Source organism: Haliaeetus albicilla, chromosome 8 (genome assembly GCF_947461875.1).
Source record: "Haliaeetus albicilla chromosome 8, bHalAlb1.1, whole genome shotgun sequence".
In the NCBI taxonomy this organism is placed as follows: domain Eukaryota; kingdom Metazoa; phylum Chordata; class Aves; order Accipitriformes; family Accipitridae; genus Haliaeetus; species Haliaeetus albicilla.
The window spans coordinates 25081059-25101582 of NC_091490.1; the positions used below are offsets into that span (position 1 = coordinate 25081059).

Here is a 20524-nt window from a genome sequence, read left to right on the forward strand (position 1 = left end):
CTCAGTTTATGTAAGCTGGCACACTTCCAGGGAAGTAAATGAACTTGTGCAATTTTATGTTATTTGCAGATTATGCCCGTAAGTGTTTGCTTGTTGAACTTGCTCAAGTGTTCTTGTCAAAACAAGTCTCTGATACGATTTTAAGTTTGGGGGGATTAATGATGGAAACCTCATACTGTTAGCTTCTTAATTTCATTGAGCTTCCTTGCAAGTATGACAAAATGCTTTCCCAGAATGCACAATGATATGTTCCACATGCCAGAATGGGATTGAGCCTTACATCTATAGTACGCTTTTCTAAAAGCACAACTATACAAGTTTATGTTGCACAGTAAATTAGTGCACTAGCCTTGTTTCTCTAGGGGCTTGCATTAAAATAGATACAATGTAACTCTCTAGTAAAAATGAATTGTTTAGTTCCCATTTGTCTGCATTATAAAACTGCAATGTGCTGTTTGATACAATTGAGTGGCAGTTCTTTGCACGAAAGGGTGGTTCTTGACAACACTAATAGTAAATTTCAGAGAAATATAGGCAGACATAATATAATTGAATTTGAACAATATACTCATGCATATCGCAGCAGTATTTGTTTTAAGCTGATAGGTAACAGTACTGTCATTAATGCATTTAAGGGGGAGTACTTGCTTTTTTAAGCTCTAAAATGAGAAGAAACTAACTAAAATAAGTATTTTTCTTAGTGTGAGTAACAGAATGAAAGAATATAAATGCTTGCTTGTTAATGTTCTGAGATGCCAGTTTTGCAATACTTTCCCACTTTGAAAAGAACAGGACAAACTGATCGAAGCTGTAAACCAAAGAACACATATTAGTAACCAATTCTAATTGAATTCAGCCTACATGAATTAAAGATACTTTGAAAACGCAAATAAACATGAGCACTGAAATAATTTTAATAAACATAAAGCGTTGTGCAATTTTATTTATAGCATAGGGGTTGTAATTCTGAACCTTAAATTTTTTTACATTCAAAGACAGTTACTGGACTATTAATAAAAGATTACTGCCCAGTATTTTGTTTTGTTTTGTATTTATAGTGACAATTTTTCCCCTCTTATAAAACAAACTGGACTTAAAAGGATAATCAGTGACATTACAAAGGATGAAATAATGATCTATTGTGTAATTTATACACTACACCTTTTTGTGGGGTTTGCAATTAGTCATTTTACTGTGGCCATTTTTAATTATTATTTATTGTAGACTATATGGCAGTTCATATAACCAACTTCAGAACTGGAGGCCTAGAAATACAGTAGGGTGTGAACAATAATGCAAAATGATAGCAAGAATGTCAGGGGCCGTTCTTTGTTGTGTCATTCATGCTGTCTTCCTTTTTCCATGAAGCACATGAATATTTCACATATCTGCATCCTCATCCTCTATTCTTCTTGACTAATTTTCAGACTGTCTGAATTTGCATTTCACATGGTAGCTGATTAGGAGATGCCGAGTGCAGCAGCGAAGCCTCAGCAGGCGGTTTCCATGGTGACCTTCAGCAGGATTTTAATGATGATACCACTAGTGGTTCGTTGAAGTTGGCCTGCCTGCAGGGCTACTTCACTGCAGCTAAGAGTGAAGTTGGATAAGCGGATTCCCAGCCAAGGGGCAAATATCAAAGTCTGGCCCAGATAGAAGGTCTAAGAGTTTGGATGGGGAAAGAGATTCCACCTTTTACTTACATCTGTATAGTTTCTAGCATTGAAAACATGCAAAGCACAACATGTTATGCTTTCTTTATTTCAAAGCAGACACGTATATCTGCACCTTGGATGAACCAGTTATTTGCAAAATACACATAAGTTATTTTAAAACGTGAGAGATTCAGAGCTATGATAGGTATCAAGATAGGCGTAAAAACAGTTACTTAGAAGTAATCAACTGTGGAGACTGTAATGGGAACATTTTTTATGTTCTGATATGAAGACTTGTGTCTTCACTAAGGTACATGGAAAAATAGATATGTTAATCAGTTATTGCAGCAAAATAGACCTTTTTTTACTTGTATGAAAAAATACTGTGCTGTCATGAACTGTAAAAAACCAGAAACAAACAAGTGTTATCTGTCATATTGGGATACTGTCCTAAATGTTTCACCTGTACTGGAAATTTAGGTATCAAACTTTTAACCAGGTTGGAAGCACTCTCAGTGAGCAATAAAGGTCAGGGTTCACTGAACAGTAAAACCCACTTCATATTTTATAACAAAGAACTTTCTGAAAGAAAAATTTCACTGTGTTATCTCTGCATCCTCCAATATAGGAGTGTAAATACCTTCATTATGAAATACAAGTGCTTTTAGAGAAGCTCTTTATAGTAAATTTTAATGACTTTTAAGATGTGACTCTTCTTCTAAATTTTGAACTCTTTATAGGACCAACCTGTTAGTAATGTATCGCACCTGTGTCATCGGAGAATAGAGTGATAGAAAGATCTACCTAAGATAGATGGACAGATGGATAACTTTTTTTAAACCCTTTGATTAGAAATAGTGGTAGTCTAAGATGCATTTTCACAAACTATTGCTTCAGCAGTAGAGTCACAAGCCAAGATTTTCAGATGTTTAACAACTTTGGATATCTCAATTTTTTGAATATTCCTCAAGAACATCTGGTATTCAGGGTGAGTACTCAGCATTTACTGAAAGCTGTTCTGCTTCAGGGAATTCAAAGCTGGGACTCCCTTGCCACCCCCAATACTCCTAAAATCTTGTCAGCTAGTATTAGTATCATGTTGCTTTCATGATAGATGAAGTTTTAAAATCTTCCCTTCGATTGAGGTGCACTTCTAGAGTCCATAGCCAATGTCCTACCCAGATGTGAAGGCTGAATGAGCCAGCAGGTCCACAATGGCGGTGTTAGTTGCCAGCAGAAGGTCTTGAGAGTAACACTGAGAAAGGGCTTCAAGAAGGTCTCCTATTCAGACTAAGAATAGGTTTGTAGGTTTTTTTCTCATCCAAAATTTCCTATATGAAAATTTCTCTTTTTCAGCTGGCTATCAATGCAACGTACTTGCCTGTCATATGTCTGTCTTTTCCCCCCCTCCTGACTTGAGTGATAATTATTTATTTCATAGCTGAAAAACCTGCTAAAGTTAATGAAAGTGTGTCCCACTGCTCCGATGTCAGGCTAAGCTCCAGGCTAAAGACAGTCATTGTGCTAAGTGCACAGAGGACGTTAAGAACAATAAGCAGCCAGAGAAGTTTGCAGCTTGGGGATGCAACAGGAGGTCCCTCCAGCTCAGTCGTAAATCTACTCTGCCTGTTGGCCAGTCTGCGCCAGATAATAAAAAATTACTCTATCTCTAACAGTAGTCTGACTTTAGAATCTCAGTGCCTCTTCCCATGGTACTGTTGGGCTCTTCTGCCACACTGGAAATTTTATTAATACTAGAGGGGTTGACAAATGGATTTCAGGTTTATTGTAATGGATATTTCTGTAGGAGTTAAAGGAATAGTGCTCTAACCAGGTATTAGCATCCAGCATGGTCCTAGTTTCAGTCCTGAAAGACTGCCTTCCGGCCTTCCTGGGTAACTGTCTTCATCCTGTATAGCAAAATTCATTCACCTTCTCCCAAAGGTTTGCTGTTCAATAACAAAGCTAAAAAGAGCTCAAGGATTTTGAAATTACTCAGGAATCTGCACTATCATTGTGCAGTGTCCCAAGCATAGTCAGCTCAGTGTTCCTGCCTTACAACTGAGATTCTGGACTGGGGAGGGGGAAGGAGGTTTTGCAGTAATAGCAGTGACCAACATTTAAATGTTAAGAGTCATATCCAAAAGAGGTCTATGACTCTGTGGTTTATTTTATTACAGTAGTAGTGAAGGTATGTCACTAGTTGAGCTCACCACTTGCACTATGTTGGGAAGAGAATTTCTGAGTAAACTGATTCAGTGACTGTTCCTTAGCATGAACGTATTCTTGTAGATGCTTTCTTACATGCTAACAATAGTAGCTACATAGGCATTTTGGTTAGAGTAAAAAATAAGAAGCTGCTAAAAGCCACCAGTCAAGACACCATGTGGATGAATGGTTTTTGCAAGTGTACTTACAGGGATTAATAGGACCTAAAGCCTTACATGTACTTTTACATGTATGTACAAGATTTGATGTCGTATCCTGCAGATAAATTACGCTTGTATTCTCTTTACAAAATGTTTACTTATTTGAGCCTAATTTCAGGCTTGAGGCTTTTGGAAGTTCCTCAGTCTTTCCTGTTTTCCATGCAGGCTGTCTGAGGTGTTGCATAGCAAGCTGCTCATCTCTGCTAATACGTTATGCCTATTGCTTACACTGTGTCCCACCTGTTTCTTCTACAGGAGATTGTTTTGCTTTGCATATTTGTGTTACATGTTGGCAATTATTATTTCTTATGGTAGTTCGTGATTTCCAGCATTCTATTCTCCAAATGTTTGGAAGTTACTACAGGCTAATAATTTTTCCTGTCAGTGGTATTGTATTTTATTTATTGGCTGCTGGAAGCAACATGATGGCTTTTATAACTGCATTAGTCAAAATAGCATATTTAAGATTAAAACAGCAAGTCTGTTAGAGATTTTTTTAATATGTTTCTCTTCAATCCAGCAATCTGACCACTGTCTTCAGAATTAATGATCTCATTTTTAAATATTAAGCTCTTCTTGCTAAAGAAAGGGGATGTCTATTGTTAAATATGAAAAACCTGTACATTGTATACAGTTCACAATGTTTCTGCAAGGGCTAATGGACAAAGTTTTAAATAGTGGTATGCAATGTTTCTTACTTCTGGACTTCCTATTCCTGTGCATTTAAATTAATCTTCTGAAAAGTGAAAGGAGTATAATTATAATTTAAAATCCTTCTTGGTCTTTTTATAAAAACTCTCTGAAGACAGATTTGAATATGCAATCTATGTTAATTTTGAATAATCATGGTGATGAGGTCACTGTGTTAGTTGCAATAATTACAGATTTTTTTCAATAATCATAGCTAATAGTACTGGGAGGGAGACTGAACCAAATTTGACATATTGCCATAGAAGGGTGGTTCGCAAGGTGTTTTTTTTGTTTGTTGTTTTGGTGTCCCATCCCCCGCCCAGTGCTATAGGGAGATCCAGAAGGATTTGACAAAGCTACTAAAAAGCATAAAGGAAGAGCTTCAGAGTTGGTTAAGTTGCTTTTGCAAAGGATGGTAAACATTTTAATAAGTCATCATGAAGCAGGTGTATTCGATGTTGAAAAACGCTTAGGAGATGCAAACAATTTAAAACAGATGCCCCATTGAAATGTTATCCAGACAATATATTAATTTCTATTGTCATAAGTTCATAGGCATATCAAGGGAGGAAGAAAAACCTGCAACTGTTCTGCCAGTTTGTGAAGGCAAAGAGAAGTATCCAAATGGTGTGGAAGCTCTTTGGGGTTACTTCTGCTGAATAAATATAATAAATTATGGTGTTTGTGGAAACATGAGTTTTTCTAGTCATAGTGATTTGTTTATTCCCAGGTGGAGGCTTCTGTGAACATATTTGTTAATTATGTGCTTCTTTCCATAAAGAAAAAAATCAATGTTCTAATCCTAAGAATAGATACTGGGACATAGACCAAAGGTTATTTATTCCAGTATCATGTCTCCAACAGTGGGCAAGTGGAGTAACAGGGCCAACATAATGTGATACTTCCCCGAAATACTTTCCCAGTCAAAGGTGGAGTCTTTATATTAAATAGCCCTCAGTGGGTTTAATTTGTTCAATTGCTTTCTGAAGGCATGTATATTGGTAGCTTCTAGCAGCAGGAAGTTCTGCATGTTAACTGTGTGTTATAAGGAGAATTGCTGCCTTTTGCTCATTGGAACCTGTCACGCAGCAATGCTCTTTATTGCTGGCTAACTCTTGTATCAGAAGTGAAAGAGCAAGCAGTCCCAATTTACCTTCTTTCCATGCTAGTTTCAGCCTTCTGGGGTTTGCAGGCATAGCCCTCCAAAAGCACAGGAATTTTAATTTAAATAATGTGTAATGGGATTGAATGCATGTTTAAAGTTGTATGTTAAAAGCATTTGAACTTAAATCTGCTCTCAGTTTTTCTGGACAACAGTACAAAATGTAAAAATCATGGGAGTATTTTGCATACTTGCTTGTATAAAACTGTGTGCAGTGTGTGTTGAGAGGGAGGGAGGGTTGAGTGTGTTTAAGCAGAATTGCTGTTTGGCTAATTTTTGCCAGTCCTATTAATTTGAATTTGTTAATGCACAAATACTACTTGTAAGAAGGCCAATGATCCTGTCATGTTATTTTCCTTTCCTAGCTGCGACAATTAGTTAATATGTGCATCAACCCGGATCCAGAGAAGCGACCAGACATAACCTATGTCTATGATGTAGCGAAACGTATGCATGCACACACTGCAAGCAGCTAAACAGACATCAGATCGTGAAGAAAAGAGCAGAAATAACCAAGTATTTTAAATAAATCATCCCACCTCTGTGTGTGTTATAGAAATGTAATTATTTGAAGCCTGCTGTTGTGCTTTGAATTGTAAACCAATTTATATACAAGCTTTGTTGTTTTCTGTTTATTTCTATTTTTTGTATTTTTTACTAACTTGCAGTTGTACAGTAGGTTTAAATATGTAAAGCGTAACTTTAAAAGATACCGAGAACCACTGTTTTCCATGTTAAGTGGGTTCAAGTATATTTACTTTAATAACAAAATTGTATTCAGTTGGGCCTCAATTCTAAAACACAGTTGCACTTTTGCACATGATACAGATATTAGGCTTATTATCCAGAAGCAAAATGTCTGAATCTCTCACCTTTTTAGTAATTTATGGAAAGTATGAATCAACACAGTTAACTTTATTTTAATCTTTGTTCTAAGAGGAACATAATTATTATAGAAGGTTATTGTATTTTATATTGAATTGTAGTTTGCAGTTCTCCATGTAACAGTAGACAGGCGATAAGATTAGTTCTCTGCTTGCCAAATGTGATGGGAAAATAGTTTCAGGAAAAATTGTCATGCTGAAATTTTTGTAACATCCCTTTCTCTTTTGCTATTCTGTCATAATGCACATAAAACATTTGTTGGAGGTTTTCTGGGAAAATCTAAGGTGTTGGTTCTGCAATCTGATCGTTTTCAACAGCGTTGTGCAGCACTGCCCTGGGGCAGTAGAGTCTGCATAGTTAAGTCTTAAAACCATGCAGATGCTTCTTGTAGCAAATAGGGTTCTTTTGAGGCTAGCGTTTGTGAGAAGGTCAGATTAAAAGATGCAGTATTTAAGTTACAACTTCCCAACTGTTTATGTATATGTCACCATTTGTAGATTTTTGTGTTTAAAATAATTTGAATGACCTTACAGTATATTTTAATCTTTTTTTTTTTAATACAGAAACCTTTGGGAAAAGATATAGTAGTGTAGTATAACACAAAATGTGTTCTTCGTGAATATCTGGATTTGTATACTGTGTCCTGAGAATTAGTTTTATATTTAGCAAAAGTAAATATTAGCTTTTATGTTTAAGAAACTTGCCACTCCTTCATTTGGGAAATAAATATATATGCAAAATGTCTTACAAATACTTTATTAGTTGAAAAGGAAATTCAGAATATTCTTGTTAGACCATAGTACCTTTTTGGGTATGCTTAGATAATATTTTTATTGTTAAGGAAGGAAGGTGACTTGGTTTTAAATGTGGTAAAAATGGAGAATCGACTGAAATTCTTGAGTTTCAAGACTGAACTTTTTGTAGAGAACTGTCAAAACATAATTATTACCAGTGATATTTCGAAGAAGCTGTTAGAGTCAGTTAAATCTTTTTCCTTACGTGGGTAAAAAGAAGTTAGTTCAAATAAAAGCAGTGGTATGTACATACACATAGAAGTTCTAGATGCAGTCAGTTCCCTGCACGCTCAGATTTTTTTGTTTGTTTCTCTGTGCAGCTTTAATTTTTGATTTGATATAATGCTCGACGAATAAAAATTCAGCTGTGGGGTTTGTGGATGAAATGTTCAAGCTAGGTCACGTTTTTTTCTTATTTTGTATTTTTTAAAATGACAAATACTATGGAAATCGGTTTGGCAAAATACAGGACTTTTTAAATAGTATGTGCCAGATCATCAGCTTATCTTAATACATTTTTGTTTTATTTTTGTTTCCAAATTTTGTAGGATGAATCCTTAGTTTTCCTTCTAGCTTCTGTGTATACTTAATCTTGTAGGACTTTGGTGGAACCATGTGTAGGGAGGAAGTATTTGTGAAACCTTGGTTTGTGTCTAGCAACCTCTAGATTTGTTTTCATTTATTTGATTACTGAATTTTAAAAATGATGGTTATGTTCTATAACAATATGTTCATATGTCATAGAATGAAATGGTTTGTATTGGAAAAGGCAGCGCAATACTTGCTTGACTGCCAGGATTAGCTCTTAATAGGCACAAGTACTTAAACCATTTTTTTTCTGAAATATACTAGAACATTTAAAAAACACTGAAAAAAACCCCAGCACAGTCAGTCTTATTTGCATCTGATATTATACATCAAGTATTGAACTTTTCCTGAAAGAAACTAGTAACATTTTTTTTTTTCCCCCTCCTGTCTGGAAGGATACATTGAGTAAAGAGATCATGAGTTAAGAGTTAGCAAATGTGCATACTTAAGCATTTAATTTTTTTTTTTTTTTTTAATATTTATGATTAAATCTTGTGCTAAGGAAAAGAAATAGTTGTTCCTATTTTAAAATCTGTAAAATGAATGGTACAGCTGACTCTGGTACCAAACTCTATAATTAAGAAGCCTATATGGGTTAATAGAACTGCTTATGTAACTGGGGATTGTAGAATCTATTCCCTAAGTAAAGCACCTGGTAACATATGAAAATGATAAGTCTGTTATAACACTCCCATGTGTGCTATATGCTGATAAAATACTTTCTTTTATAAAACACCATTCTACTTTTCATATGTTGTTGATGCTGACATTTGGCACTATTTATTTTAAGCTATGGCATTATGTGTTTATTTTCTTTAAAGAGAACATATTACATTTCTAACCAAAATGTCTGACTAGCTCCTCCTTTTATTTCAGTGCTACAGTATTAACTTGCTTCATGAGTGAACTTTGTGCTTTGAATGACATTGCATAAAATCTTTATCTTGTCTTGAAAGCTCCTCTGCTGTGCAGTAGTCTAATAGAAATAAAACATACAGATACTAAATATAATGTAGAAATGATAGTGTTCCTATGATATTTTTTCAAACTTTTCTTGTTACAGATGTATGTATATGTTACAGTAGATGCTACCTAGTTTGTGGACATTTTACTGCTTCCAGTAGCTGATTATGGGTGAGTTTTCTTGACTGTAACAAAAGACAGTACATTCAAAAAATCTTTTTTGTAATCTTTTGGTGATAATTATTTGTCAAAAATTTTTCTAAAAACACTACATCAGATATATTCACAATTAACTCAAAAGACTGTTTTTATCTAAAATTTAAAAACAAATTAAAATTATTTTCAAACCATACGAAAATACTTGAAAAGCTTAAAAATAATGAAGAGCTGCCATTATGGTCCCAGTCCTGTGAGCTCTTGTTTATAGGTAGGCTGGTTTTTATGTAATTTCAGTAATTTTGAGTGAACCTCGTATACACACATGAATAAATAGTAATCAGTAGGGTATACAGAAATGACATGCTCAGCTCACTTTTTACACTTTCTGTATGTCACTGGTTTGGTAGCAGGGAATATTGTGTTTCTTCTCCCTCTTTTGTTGCACTCTAATGATCCAGCTACCAAATGTATGAGCAGGCAATAGAAGTATGTCATCTTTTTGTAATGAGCAGAAACTTTAAAAACATGCCAATATACCAGAAGATGAAATACAGTATTAGAAGTGTCTGAGAAGGCTGGTGTTTTATTCATGCTCATGATTAAGAAAGCTATAGAGTGAAATTCTTGACAGAGGCTTGGAAATGGAGAAGGACTTCTTATGCCAGTGGTTCTCAGATATCTCTGAATGGGACCCAAAATTGCAGTGATGTTTGTTTTCAGCAATCTGTCCACTTAATCTCTGTCTTCTCTGTTATACAACGAGATGAGAATCTTAATGGCTGAATTTGAATGCTGGTGGCAAATGCTGCATCAGGTATTTGAGCTTCTAGGAACAGGAGGTTGATGTGAGGGAGAGTCAACGAAGGCCTTCAGGTCTTGCTTTGCGGAGAGCTAATTTAATCTGGAAGTAAAGGTGCTGGATAGCAGAGTTCAAATCACTGCTTTTCCATCATTTTTAGATTTCCTTAACAGTCAAAAGTTTTTTCCAACCCTGCCACATCCCCACATCATCTAGCCAGTGGCAGTGCTGGTCTTCTGAATTTCTGATCTCTGGTTTGGTCTGGGTGAATAACTAACCTTTCTGCCAAGATCACCCAAGGAGGGAAAGACAGGTGCTGGGCATGCCCAGTGGGGTGTTACTAATGTTTCTGAACATGACTCAAATATAGATTTTTAAGGTTCTTTTTCAAACTTTACTCCCTTCCCTGAACCTTGTTCTTCAGTTGATGCTTTTTAAAAATTGTTTCACTTTCATATTCACTTCTGAAATCCTATGATTCCTGTCTTCCACTGTTTCTGCTTCATCTGTCCTGTTGTCTGCTCTACCCTCTTCCTGATTTGAAATCCTTTGTGTCTAGTTTTCCTAGTGGCCGTTAGTTTGCTTCTTTGTGACTTTGCTAAACGCAACCCATTTCTGTCTTCTCAAATTTTATCCCTCACCATGGGCAAGCCCTATTTTTTTTCTTTTCCCCTGGTAACTACTTAGCTCCATTGTTCTTCATTCTGTTTTTCCAGCCCAATGCCTTTCATTTCTAGTTTTAGACAGATTTTTCTCACTGCCTCAATCATTCCCATGACCTTGTCTTTACTAAATACTGTTCACTTTATTATCTCTCATTTCTAAATTCCATTTCTCTGATCACTACCTGCTCTCTTTCAGCTTATCTGTCTTTCCCTCTCCTCTACCGTGTCACTCACTCCTTTTGGGATCTCCAGTCTATTAACCTTTCTGACTCCTTTACTCTTCTCAGCTGCCTCCTTCCTTCATTGGCCTCACTTCCTTTGACTCACTGGTCTTTATTTTCATCTCTATCTGCTTCTATATACATGGTTTCTTTGGTTGCTTCTCACATTGCCCTGTCTCCATTCCTCTCCCCAGACATTTTTTCTTGTAATTTCTTAATCTCCATTCCTGCCTTTCCGAATATCTCCAAAGAGTATGTCAGCACAGCACAGCTTTGGACTCAGCTTTGCCTTGCCGGTTGTAATTCTCTTTCCAAATGGACTTTTTAACCACTTTTATCCCACATCTTTTTGCTTGTTGAGCTTGCTTGCAGATTTGCTGTTCATTTAATTCTCCATTCATTCTTGATACAAAATGTATCTTCAAAACCAATCTGGATTTTTGCATTACAAGATCCTTTTCAAAAATTGTTCTTTTTTAGAATCTGTTTTGGAACTGGGCATCTCTGCCTCTTAACTATGCAAGTTTGCCCCTCTTATTTCTGTATCTTTTATACCTCTCTCATTCCTTTAATTGAATGACTTTTTCCTCTTTAAATCCTCCTCTCATTTCCTTCACTAACAACCAAGTTTCTCTTTCCTCTGTCTTGAAGGGGATTGTACCCAACATCCTAACTCGTTCTCTTTTTTAATACTTTGCCCTTTATTCTCCATTTGTCATCCCCTAATTTCATGTACCTGAACATCCTCACTCCAGTTTATTTTCAAGTTTTTGTCTTTACACTTAAATTTGAATGCCCCAAAAATCCAGTGCTTCCTTTCCCAGTTTGGTTCTTCCATAGTTCTCCCTCCAGGTGATTTCTTGAGTATCCAGCCACAGTCTCAGACCTGTTCAGATTCAAAGATCTAATTTTTATTCCTAGCTCCCCCTAGACTATTTTCTAACATCCCTGACAATTTTACCTGTGAATTTTCCAGGGCCACAACCTTTCTATCTCTGACCCTGCTCCCATGCCTGTGTATCAAATGTCTCAAAGTTAGTAGTATCAGATTCCAGCACTCTTCACTATCTGTCTTCTTTCTTATCTTTTATCTTCACTGTTTTAACCTCTGTGTGATTTTGACTTCTTTCCTCCCTTCAAAGTATCAAAATTGACAGGACTAAACTCCTGTTGTTGGGCTTTAGCCTTTTCATGGGCTGAAGGAGGAACTCCAGCAAATTACTACTTGTTTTGTGTTTTTAAGAGAATCAAGTCCCACAAATTTGGTCTTATTTCAAGACTGGAGAGCTGGAGTAGATTCTGTTCCTCCAAGTACTTCGAAAGTCCTTGAATTTGGGTGTTGATTTAGTTTTCCACCACTTCAGATACAAAATTTTTGCCCTTCATTTCTTCATGTTTGCTGTATTTAACTTTGTCTTGTTTTGTTTCTGCACATACAGCTAACAGTAGTTTTCTTGTTATAGCAACTTGATTTCAGTGCTTTTACCATTGCTTGAAATAAGAATGTGCTTAAGAGCTTCACTGGCTGGATCCAGAGTGCTAGGCACAATGCTCCTCTTTGTTACTGTCCCACCCTTACACTGGCTTCTCTTCTTTGCTGCCCTCTGTATCTTGCCTAACTGAAGATACACTATAGTACGCTGCAGGGTAGCATAGGTGCAGCTGAGCCAGCTGCAAACAAGGTAGCTTGTATACTTGCGGCAATACTGCAAGTTCTTATCAACAGCGAAATGTTTATTTGTCCTGTAGGTCTAGAACTGAGCTCTGTGCTGTACCACTACTCTATCCACACTACCCTGATTTCAAGCCAAATCAGATCTCCCTGCATGGTGGACTGCATGGTGTTCTGTGTAGGTGTGCTATCTGACTTCACAGTTTTAGCAGGCTTTCAGATTTGGAAGACTGTATATTTGCAGAGATTCGCTGTTGATCAAATTGTCTGACCTTTGCTCAGAATTAGTCTCATATATATATGTTGAGATTGAGAAGCAAATTTCTCCATAAAACTAAGTAGTGTGGTGTTTTGGGACTGTAGGATGTAGAGCTGAATGTCAGATTGTTTGGTGTGTGTGTGGGTATATACACATTTAATCACTGTTTATTTGCACCAGAATAGTTATTTTCTTTTAGAGGCTCAGTTGCTTGTTGGCACAAAACAAAGACTTTTTTAGTATTTTTCAGGTTTTATGTTTATTCTTTGTTGCCAGTTTGTATCATATCATACCATTAGTTAATTTGTTCTTCTACAACTGCCTTAATGATGGGTGGAGGCCTTACACCTTTTGTCTAATTGAAATCTTCTGTTCATATGGAAATAAAAAGAGATTAAGAAATTAGGTGCATTGAGTCTTTCCTGAGAGTTCCGCTTGCTTTGCATTTAAATCCTAGCAATAGAAAGAGGTCTCAAACTGTACAGAAATGGTCCCCAAGATAAGTAGAGATGTTTTGGGGCTCCTTGCTTCCTCTCTACCTCCTAGGTCCTCATTCTTTGGCTTCCCTGGGGCATCTGCTGGGGGCATAGCAATGCCAGTGCATTGAGGGCTAATAGGAACTTCGAAACAAAAATGTTGATGTTATTTTGCTTCTGTTCCTCTGGTGTCCTTTCTTAGTGTGAATAGGAAATCTCCCATTTAAAAATGACTGGGAAGATGTTTGGTACTGTTAGACAGTCATTTATTGCTCTTTACACATTTGTCATTAAAAATGTGTGTTTGCTGTTGCAAAGAGAATTTTAAATAATGCAAAGGCTCTTAGTTTGCCTTTTAATGTGGTGTTGATACTCTTCTGTACACTTCATTTGCTGGTTGTTTCTTTGATTTCAGTCATGCTGGACTGTTGTAAAGATGATCCTTAAAGATGACTATTGCATTTTCTGGTAAGATTTTGTTGGGAGAGGGGAAGAAGGGAAGCATTCATTGATTTGTTTGAATTTGGCTGCTGACTGTGCTTGAATCAAATTGTAGAATCATTCAGGTTGGAAAGGACCTTGAGAGAGGTCTCTAGTCCAACCTCTTGCTGAGAGCAGAGTCAATGCTGAATTCAGACCAGGGCTCAGGGCTTCAGCCAGTTGAATCTTGAAAACCTCTAGGGATAGAGATTGTGCAGCTTCTCTGGGCAGCCTTCTCCAATGTTTAGCTAGCTTCACTGTGAACCTTGTTTTCCTTACGTTCAGTCAGAAACTCCTCAGTTACAAATTATGGCCATTGTTTGTTCTCCTGCCACTCCTCAAATGTTCTTTATATTGCAAAAAAGGTAAGTCAAATATTGAAACAAACAGAGAACTCATGATATTTTATTTTCTGAAACTGTTGTTGCAAACAAATAAATACGTTCATCTACAACTTCTGTGTCCTGTATGACATGTACACTATATTCATTTACTACTTGAGTGTAAAATAAAATTTTTGGCAGTAAAACTTGATTTAAAAGTTCTGTGATGTTTATGGCCTGGATGTTCTTATTTGTTACCTTTTAAATCTACTAGATGTTTTCTGGCAGAGCACAGTTCTGTCCACCTTGGTGAAGCAGGGAATTTGGGATCCTGAATAGAACTTTGTGTTTCTGTCTTCTGGAGCCTGCCTTGAGGAAGGTAGCTTACCACTGGGGATGGGATGGGATGGGAAGGAAGCTAACATACATTGGAATAATGGGTGGTTATGGGAACTCTTCTTTTAAACTCTTGTGCTGGTGGAAACTTGCCTAGAGAGTTTTATCAAAACTGGGATTTGAGGAGGAAAATGACCTGAGCGGGGGGCAGTTTTCAGAGTAGCAGCTGGTTTTAGTAAATTTCCTGTGTGTTAAATGAGAACTCAAAATGTGAAACTTCTGGCCACAAACTTCTTGGAAGCAAATAAAGAATATGACAAATAGATTCAGTTCCAAATTCGACAGAAATTCAGTCTTATGAGGTGATTTCCTTAAATTAAGAATAATTTCTTGATCTTATAAAATATCATTTAACAGTTATAGATCTGGCAGGGTGGTGGTGGTGGTGGTGGTGGTTGTATATCATTTTTGTACTGGAGCTTTTATAAGGCATGTGTTTCCCTAGACCTGCTTGTGGGGTATTGCTGCTGTCTGGCAGCTGGGGTCCTTTGCTTCATTCCATGTGAGTGCAGCACAGGCGGCAGGGGGGATGTGGTGACCGAGTGTGCCTCATGTAGCATTCGCTTCCAAGCAGGTACTGGCACAGGGTGGAGCTGCACATGCTGCTCAGTTCTCTTGCTTCCCAGCATCAGCCATGTAGATCACACCCTCTGATGCCAGGAAACAGGAGAGTTGGAGGTACTGTGTAAACACACGTCTCTGTACGTCAAGTTCACTGTGGTAGAATTTCTTCTGATTATCATTCATTTGTAATGACATAATATAATTCAAAATTTTAAAAAAATAAAAAAGGAGTTGCAAATAATTCAGAGCTTTTACTCTTGTGGAAGAATGTCTTATAAGGTAATTTACTGTTGCAGGATTCAATACGCATTCTTAGCAATAATGATTTTTGCTGCTTATTCTAAAACAGTTAATTATTTTGGAGTATGATTTCTCCATACTGTGATCTGTTAGGACTGAAATTCTTCCTGCTATACTTTTCCTCACTGGATAGGAGGAATTGAAAGTTTGTTTTTAGAAGCGTAGGAAGAGCCAAATGGCAGTTGCACTGATTTCAACCCCCAAAGAAGGACTTCTTGCTTGAGTCCAGTCTGAGCAGTTGTAATGCTTCCACCTGTAGCTGGAAGGGAATCCCTCCAGGGTAGAAGCTCCACTAGAAAGACACATAAGACAGCTTTCTGGGGACCACCTTAAAAAGTTTTAATGAGTTTGCAGGGAAGAAGGGAGTCTTAAAATACTGTTGTGGAGACTGACTTTAATGCTGTGGCCTCTGTGATAGGCTTTGGAAATATGGGGGTCTCCAGCTGCAGTAAGCACCAGGCTGAATTTGAAGGAAAGGCTGCTTGTCCTTTCTCCTTTAGCTTTGAGGTCTGTACTGTGTGTTTGGGGGCTGAAACACAGTCTGACTGAAAAATCCTGCCTCGGGTGGGAAAGTTTCTGTAAGTAGTTTGCATGGAATATCTGATAATAATAGTAAGTCAGTAGTTCGAAGAACCATGTCCAGTCATCTTGTTTCTGTAATTTAGTTGTTCCACTCCAGGGCTTACATGGATATGGAGTTGACTTCAACGACTCAGTCCTCGTCTAATAGCAGAAATGGGACAAGGGTTGCCCTGTCTTGTTTTTGTCTTTTCCTGTGGTGTGTTTTTGTTGTTGGTTGTTATTTTTTGATGGCTTTTGGTTTGTTTGCCAAACTTCTCACATTAAAATTATAATTAAAAAATGTTCCATATATATGGAATAATAATTTTATATATGTTTATATACATATTAGCAAGGCTTACAAAATACTACATTCTTCTTTATAGCAGATGTTTGTAAGTTGGTCTGTAGTCACCCAGATGTACTTGCTACTAGCTGCCCTTGACTTGTCACATTGCACTGTTGTGAATGTGAACATGTTTTCTTTGTTAAAATCTAAGAACTGATCCTATGAACACAAAATGTAAGGCGTACACCTTTAAAAAAAAAAACCCACATACTGCAAAATGAGGCAATTATTTGGTCTTTCCAGAACCCTGTTTCCTGTGTGTGGATATCAGTGGTAAGTATGGCCGTTAGCAAGGCTGGCACTGGTTCGAGCATCATTAAATGGAAGCCTGCTGACACTGGCCATTGATCCAACAGCCAGCACAGGGCCTCTGGGCCACAGTATTTCCTCCCCCATCTCTTACTTCTCTCTGGGGATAACCAATTGGAAGAAATGACCCACTCGCCTGGAGTTTTAGAAGCAGTGGGCAGTTCGATGTGAATTGTCAGCTCCAGCTAGAAGGGCAAAGTATCATGCAGTTGACCCTCATCTGTTGTTGGCATTTTGTTGCTGTAACATTTGGCCATCCCTCACAATGTCACAAATCCCAAGAAGACCTTGTAAAACTCTACCAGTGCAGTATTTGGAAAGCTGTCATTTAAAGCTGTTAAGATACAAAAAGGTGGTGATTGTTTTGAGCTGTAATACTTCTTAAAAAAAAGCTCTGCCTGTTTAGTAATGAAATGTTTATGATGCTAAACAATCTGTTTATAAAACTATATTTCATTTGAAAATTGCTTTATTTTTCATTTTCTGAGAGCGCACAAGTTGATGGGAATGGTCCCAAATGGATAGATACAGGTGACGTTCAAGTAATACCCATGAAATGGAAGATGCTGCTTCTCACAGATACCATATTCTTCCCATTTATTGTTGTTTTCAGTCTTGAATGCTTTCTTCAAACAGCACTGATAGCTCTAAAAACTGCCATGAGCTTTTATAAATACCATTTAGGTATCCTAATATAGTGTGCTGTGAGAATTTTGCATGTATTTTGCAATTAATGATTTATGTTTCTTTTCTGTAAGAAATTTAAATTAGACACGGTATGATTTTGTTATTAGAGTAGTACCCAAAAGCCATAATCATGATCAGAATCCCATTGTAACTAAGTGGTGCATCTATGTGAGATTATTCTCTGTGTTGAGTACAGTCTGTCATCTAATTAAATAAACTTTTGCAATAAGCTGCCTCACACATTGATTTGGAATGCTGACAGTCATTTGCCTGCAGCAAAGTACCTTCCAGACGTATACATTCTGCCTGCTTTATGGGGCTCTTGTTGGAATTTGGCCTTTTTATTTCCTCCTGATTTTTAATTTCTGACTTTGTATAGGACCATCAAGCTACTGCAAACAGAACTGTAGGTCATAATTGTAATTTATTTCACAGTAATTGAGCATAAAGTTCTGTGCTTAAAATGTGGTCCTAAAACACAACTTCCCTTTAAATCAAACATTCTGTAGTTCTCTCATAAACTTAAAATATGGTCAGCGTTACATCTTTACATAACTTCATAATTTTATGTAATGAAAACCTGAAATCGAAATTCTTTTTGTTCGACTGCATAAAGTGCCTCAGAGTTGGAATTGTAAAGAAATCAATTGTGTTCTTCAGACCACTCAATAATTGTCTTTATATTCATTCTTTGAGGTCCTAACTAAGTTGAAATGCAGTATTTCATTCCTGACATTTAATCCATGAAAATGTCCTTGGAGATGTATTATTCCCTTAAAATAGTTTACGTGTACCCTACAAGAAACACACACTGCTAGAGGTATATCAGAATCATTTTTGCTCTGCTACAGGACATAAATAGGAAACATATACATGGCTCATTTGAAATTGGTTTATATAATTGTCATTGGGGCTATTTATTGTTGACATTTATAAAAAAATAAGTACAGTATCAAATTCTAACATTGCATCTTTGGCTATTCTGATTTGTGTAGTATTTTGTTTAGTTTGTAAATGAATAAAAGTGGTACTTCTGAGCTTACTCTGTCCAGAAATATTAAGGTACAGTAGCTTCGTCCATCTGTACTCTCAGTGTTACCATTGGATAGTGACCCTTGAGCGAGCTGTTCTGGGGGAGGCTGTGGTATGAACTCACTCTATGGCAACTACACTGCTTGTGCAGCCTCTAACCACACTCTTAACCTGGCAATACGGTGTGTTACGAGCAAGGTGGTGTCAGCTTAGTAAATTACAGCTGACTTGCATATCTGCTAGCATTTATTGCTGAATAACTGATGCTGTGGCCTACTTCATTGTGCTCAACTCATTTGTATGCTGGGTATTGCCAGTCTTGCCAAAATGAGTGAGTGTATCTAGCACAGAGTCATCTTTATAGGATTTAATTAATGGCTGTAGTACCCACTTGTGTAAGAACTTTCTGCATCCAGAACTCTATTAAAAACCACAATAAGTCATTACTTTGGACTTGTATGCTTCCTGTATACCTCTGCCCATACCTAATCATGTTAATCAAATTATTTTTCCTACGAGTTAAGAAAGAAGGATGGAGCAAGAATTCTTTCTGTCATGGTAGTGCCTCTTTATATTTCTAAACTAGCTAAAAGTCTTAAAGGTGTATGGCATAGGAATATCTATTCTGTTGAACTCTATGGATGCCCATCTTTGGACACCATAAAGGGACTTGATTATTTACATGTACTGAGCATTTATTGTGTGGATGTGGGTGCTGTAGATGCTTTTAAACTGGATATCTGAAAAATCACTTGACTGCTGTTGAAAAGCCTGATTGCTGCTTAGTATGAAAAAATACGACACACTTTCTACTTTAATGACTCTAGGTTGGCCCTAATTATGTCTCTTTCCATTTTGTTTTTCCATGCAACTTGCACAATACAGGTTTCCATGGTGTACCAGACAGATACTCCCAGGTGGACTACTTCATAGCAAACTGTGTAAGTGAGCAGGACTCCTAGAGGAGTCCAGCAGCTTTGGAGCAGCGTGCAAAGCTCACAACTTCTGCCTTCCTCTTGTATATTCGTAGCTCTGGTTTCTCCTCTTTTTCTGGTATGTAGCCAGTTCCTGTAGTGCTTCTGGCCTTTTCTTAGCATTCCCAATTTCTGTAGGATCCTGCATTTCACACCATGCTTAGCTCTCAGTTCTGCCTTTCACCTCTTAGCTTTGCTCCATTCTGTGATTTTCTGTGCTTTGAGAATCATTCCTTTCAACGTTACGCCCTTTTCACAGCTTCTGGCTTGGTAACCTTGTACTTCTCTTATTTCCGTAGTAATTTTGTGCTTGCTTTCTCATGTACTTCTGCTGTGATTTGAGGATGAGATTGCTTTTGTGGTTTTTTTCGCCATATCCCTAGTGGGACATTAAAATCCCTTTCCATTCTGAGAATCTGGTAACATTGTGAACTACTTTGCTACAGTCACAGTTATGCAGAAGTTGGACTAGGAGCCTCTGAGCAGGCTTTGTTACTTATGTGGATCACAAAGGATGCATTACAAAACATAATTTGCACATGACAGCTATCGCGAAAATGGAGAGGTGGCAGTATGCAGGATTTTAGGGGGGAAAAAATTTGTCTGAGTGGAGATCTCATGTTGGGCTCAGTATAGTGTGGGATTAGGTCTTAAGCAAACACTTATGAAGAGTACCTGTACAGCATTACAAGTAACAAAACTATTACCCGAAGGATAGCACCTTTTGAAATGATTGCTGTAATTTGGCTAGTACTAGTAAACTTGCTGTTTTCTCTGTCTATATTTTGTCCATTAATAGTCACTGCAGAGCAAAGCAAAAAGTGATTTAATTTTTTTTTTCAAAGACTGTTTTGTTGATAGATGTGGACTGTGTAAAAATGAAGGATTTTTCTGTGGTTGTATAACAAATATACTTCTCTTTCATTCAGCACTAAACTTTAAGAACAAATGAGGATCCAGGAAGTGATACTTTGTTTTAATTTTTTTTTTTAATGGCACTTCCTTTTATTGTTGCCTGCATGTTTGGTTACAGTTCCATAACACATACGTATTTTTTTTAATTAAAACTTCTAGTTTCTTTAGCTTTTCTTTCATCACAAGATCTGCCGCCCTTAAAGGAAAGCGTAAAGAG

General features: G+C 37.0%; 1 protein-coding gene across 7 annotated transcripts in view; it reads left to right on the forward strand.

The window, feature by feature from the left end:
* NEK7 (NIMA related kinase 7) overlaps positions 1 to 20524 on the forward strand; it is a 90927-nt gene that overhangs the window by 65577 nt on the left and 4826 nt on the right. For 5 of the 7 annotated variants that reach the window (XR_011325804.1, XM_069789381.1, XM_069789376.1 and 2 more), the window contains one exon: positions 6302 to 13346. Coding sequence is in view for 5 of the 7 variants with exons in the window: in XM_069789381.1 (XP_069645482.1) it covers positions 6302 to 6412 (111 nt within the window). In the remaining 2 variants the exon portion in view is untranslated. Of the gene's footprint in view, positions 1 to 6301; positions 13347 to 19303; positions 19360 to 20524 lie in introns of those variants that run through there. The other 2 variants (XR_011325805.1, XM_069789379.1) reach the window with 1 other exon arrangement.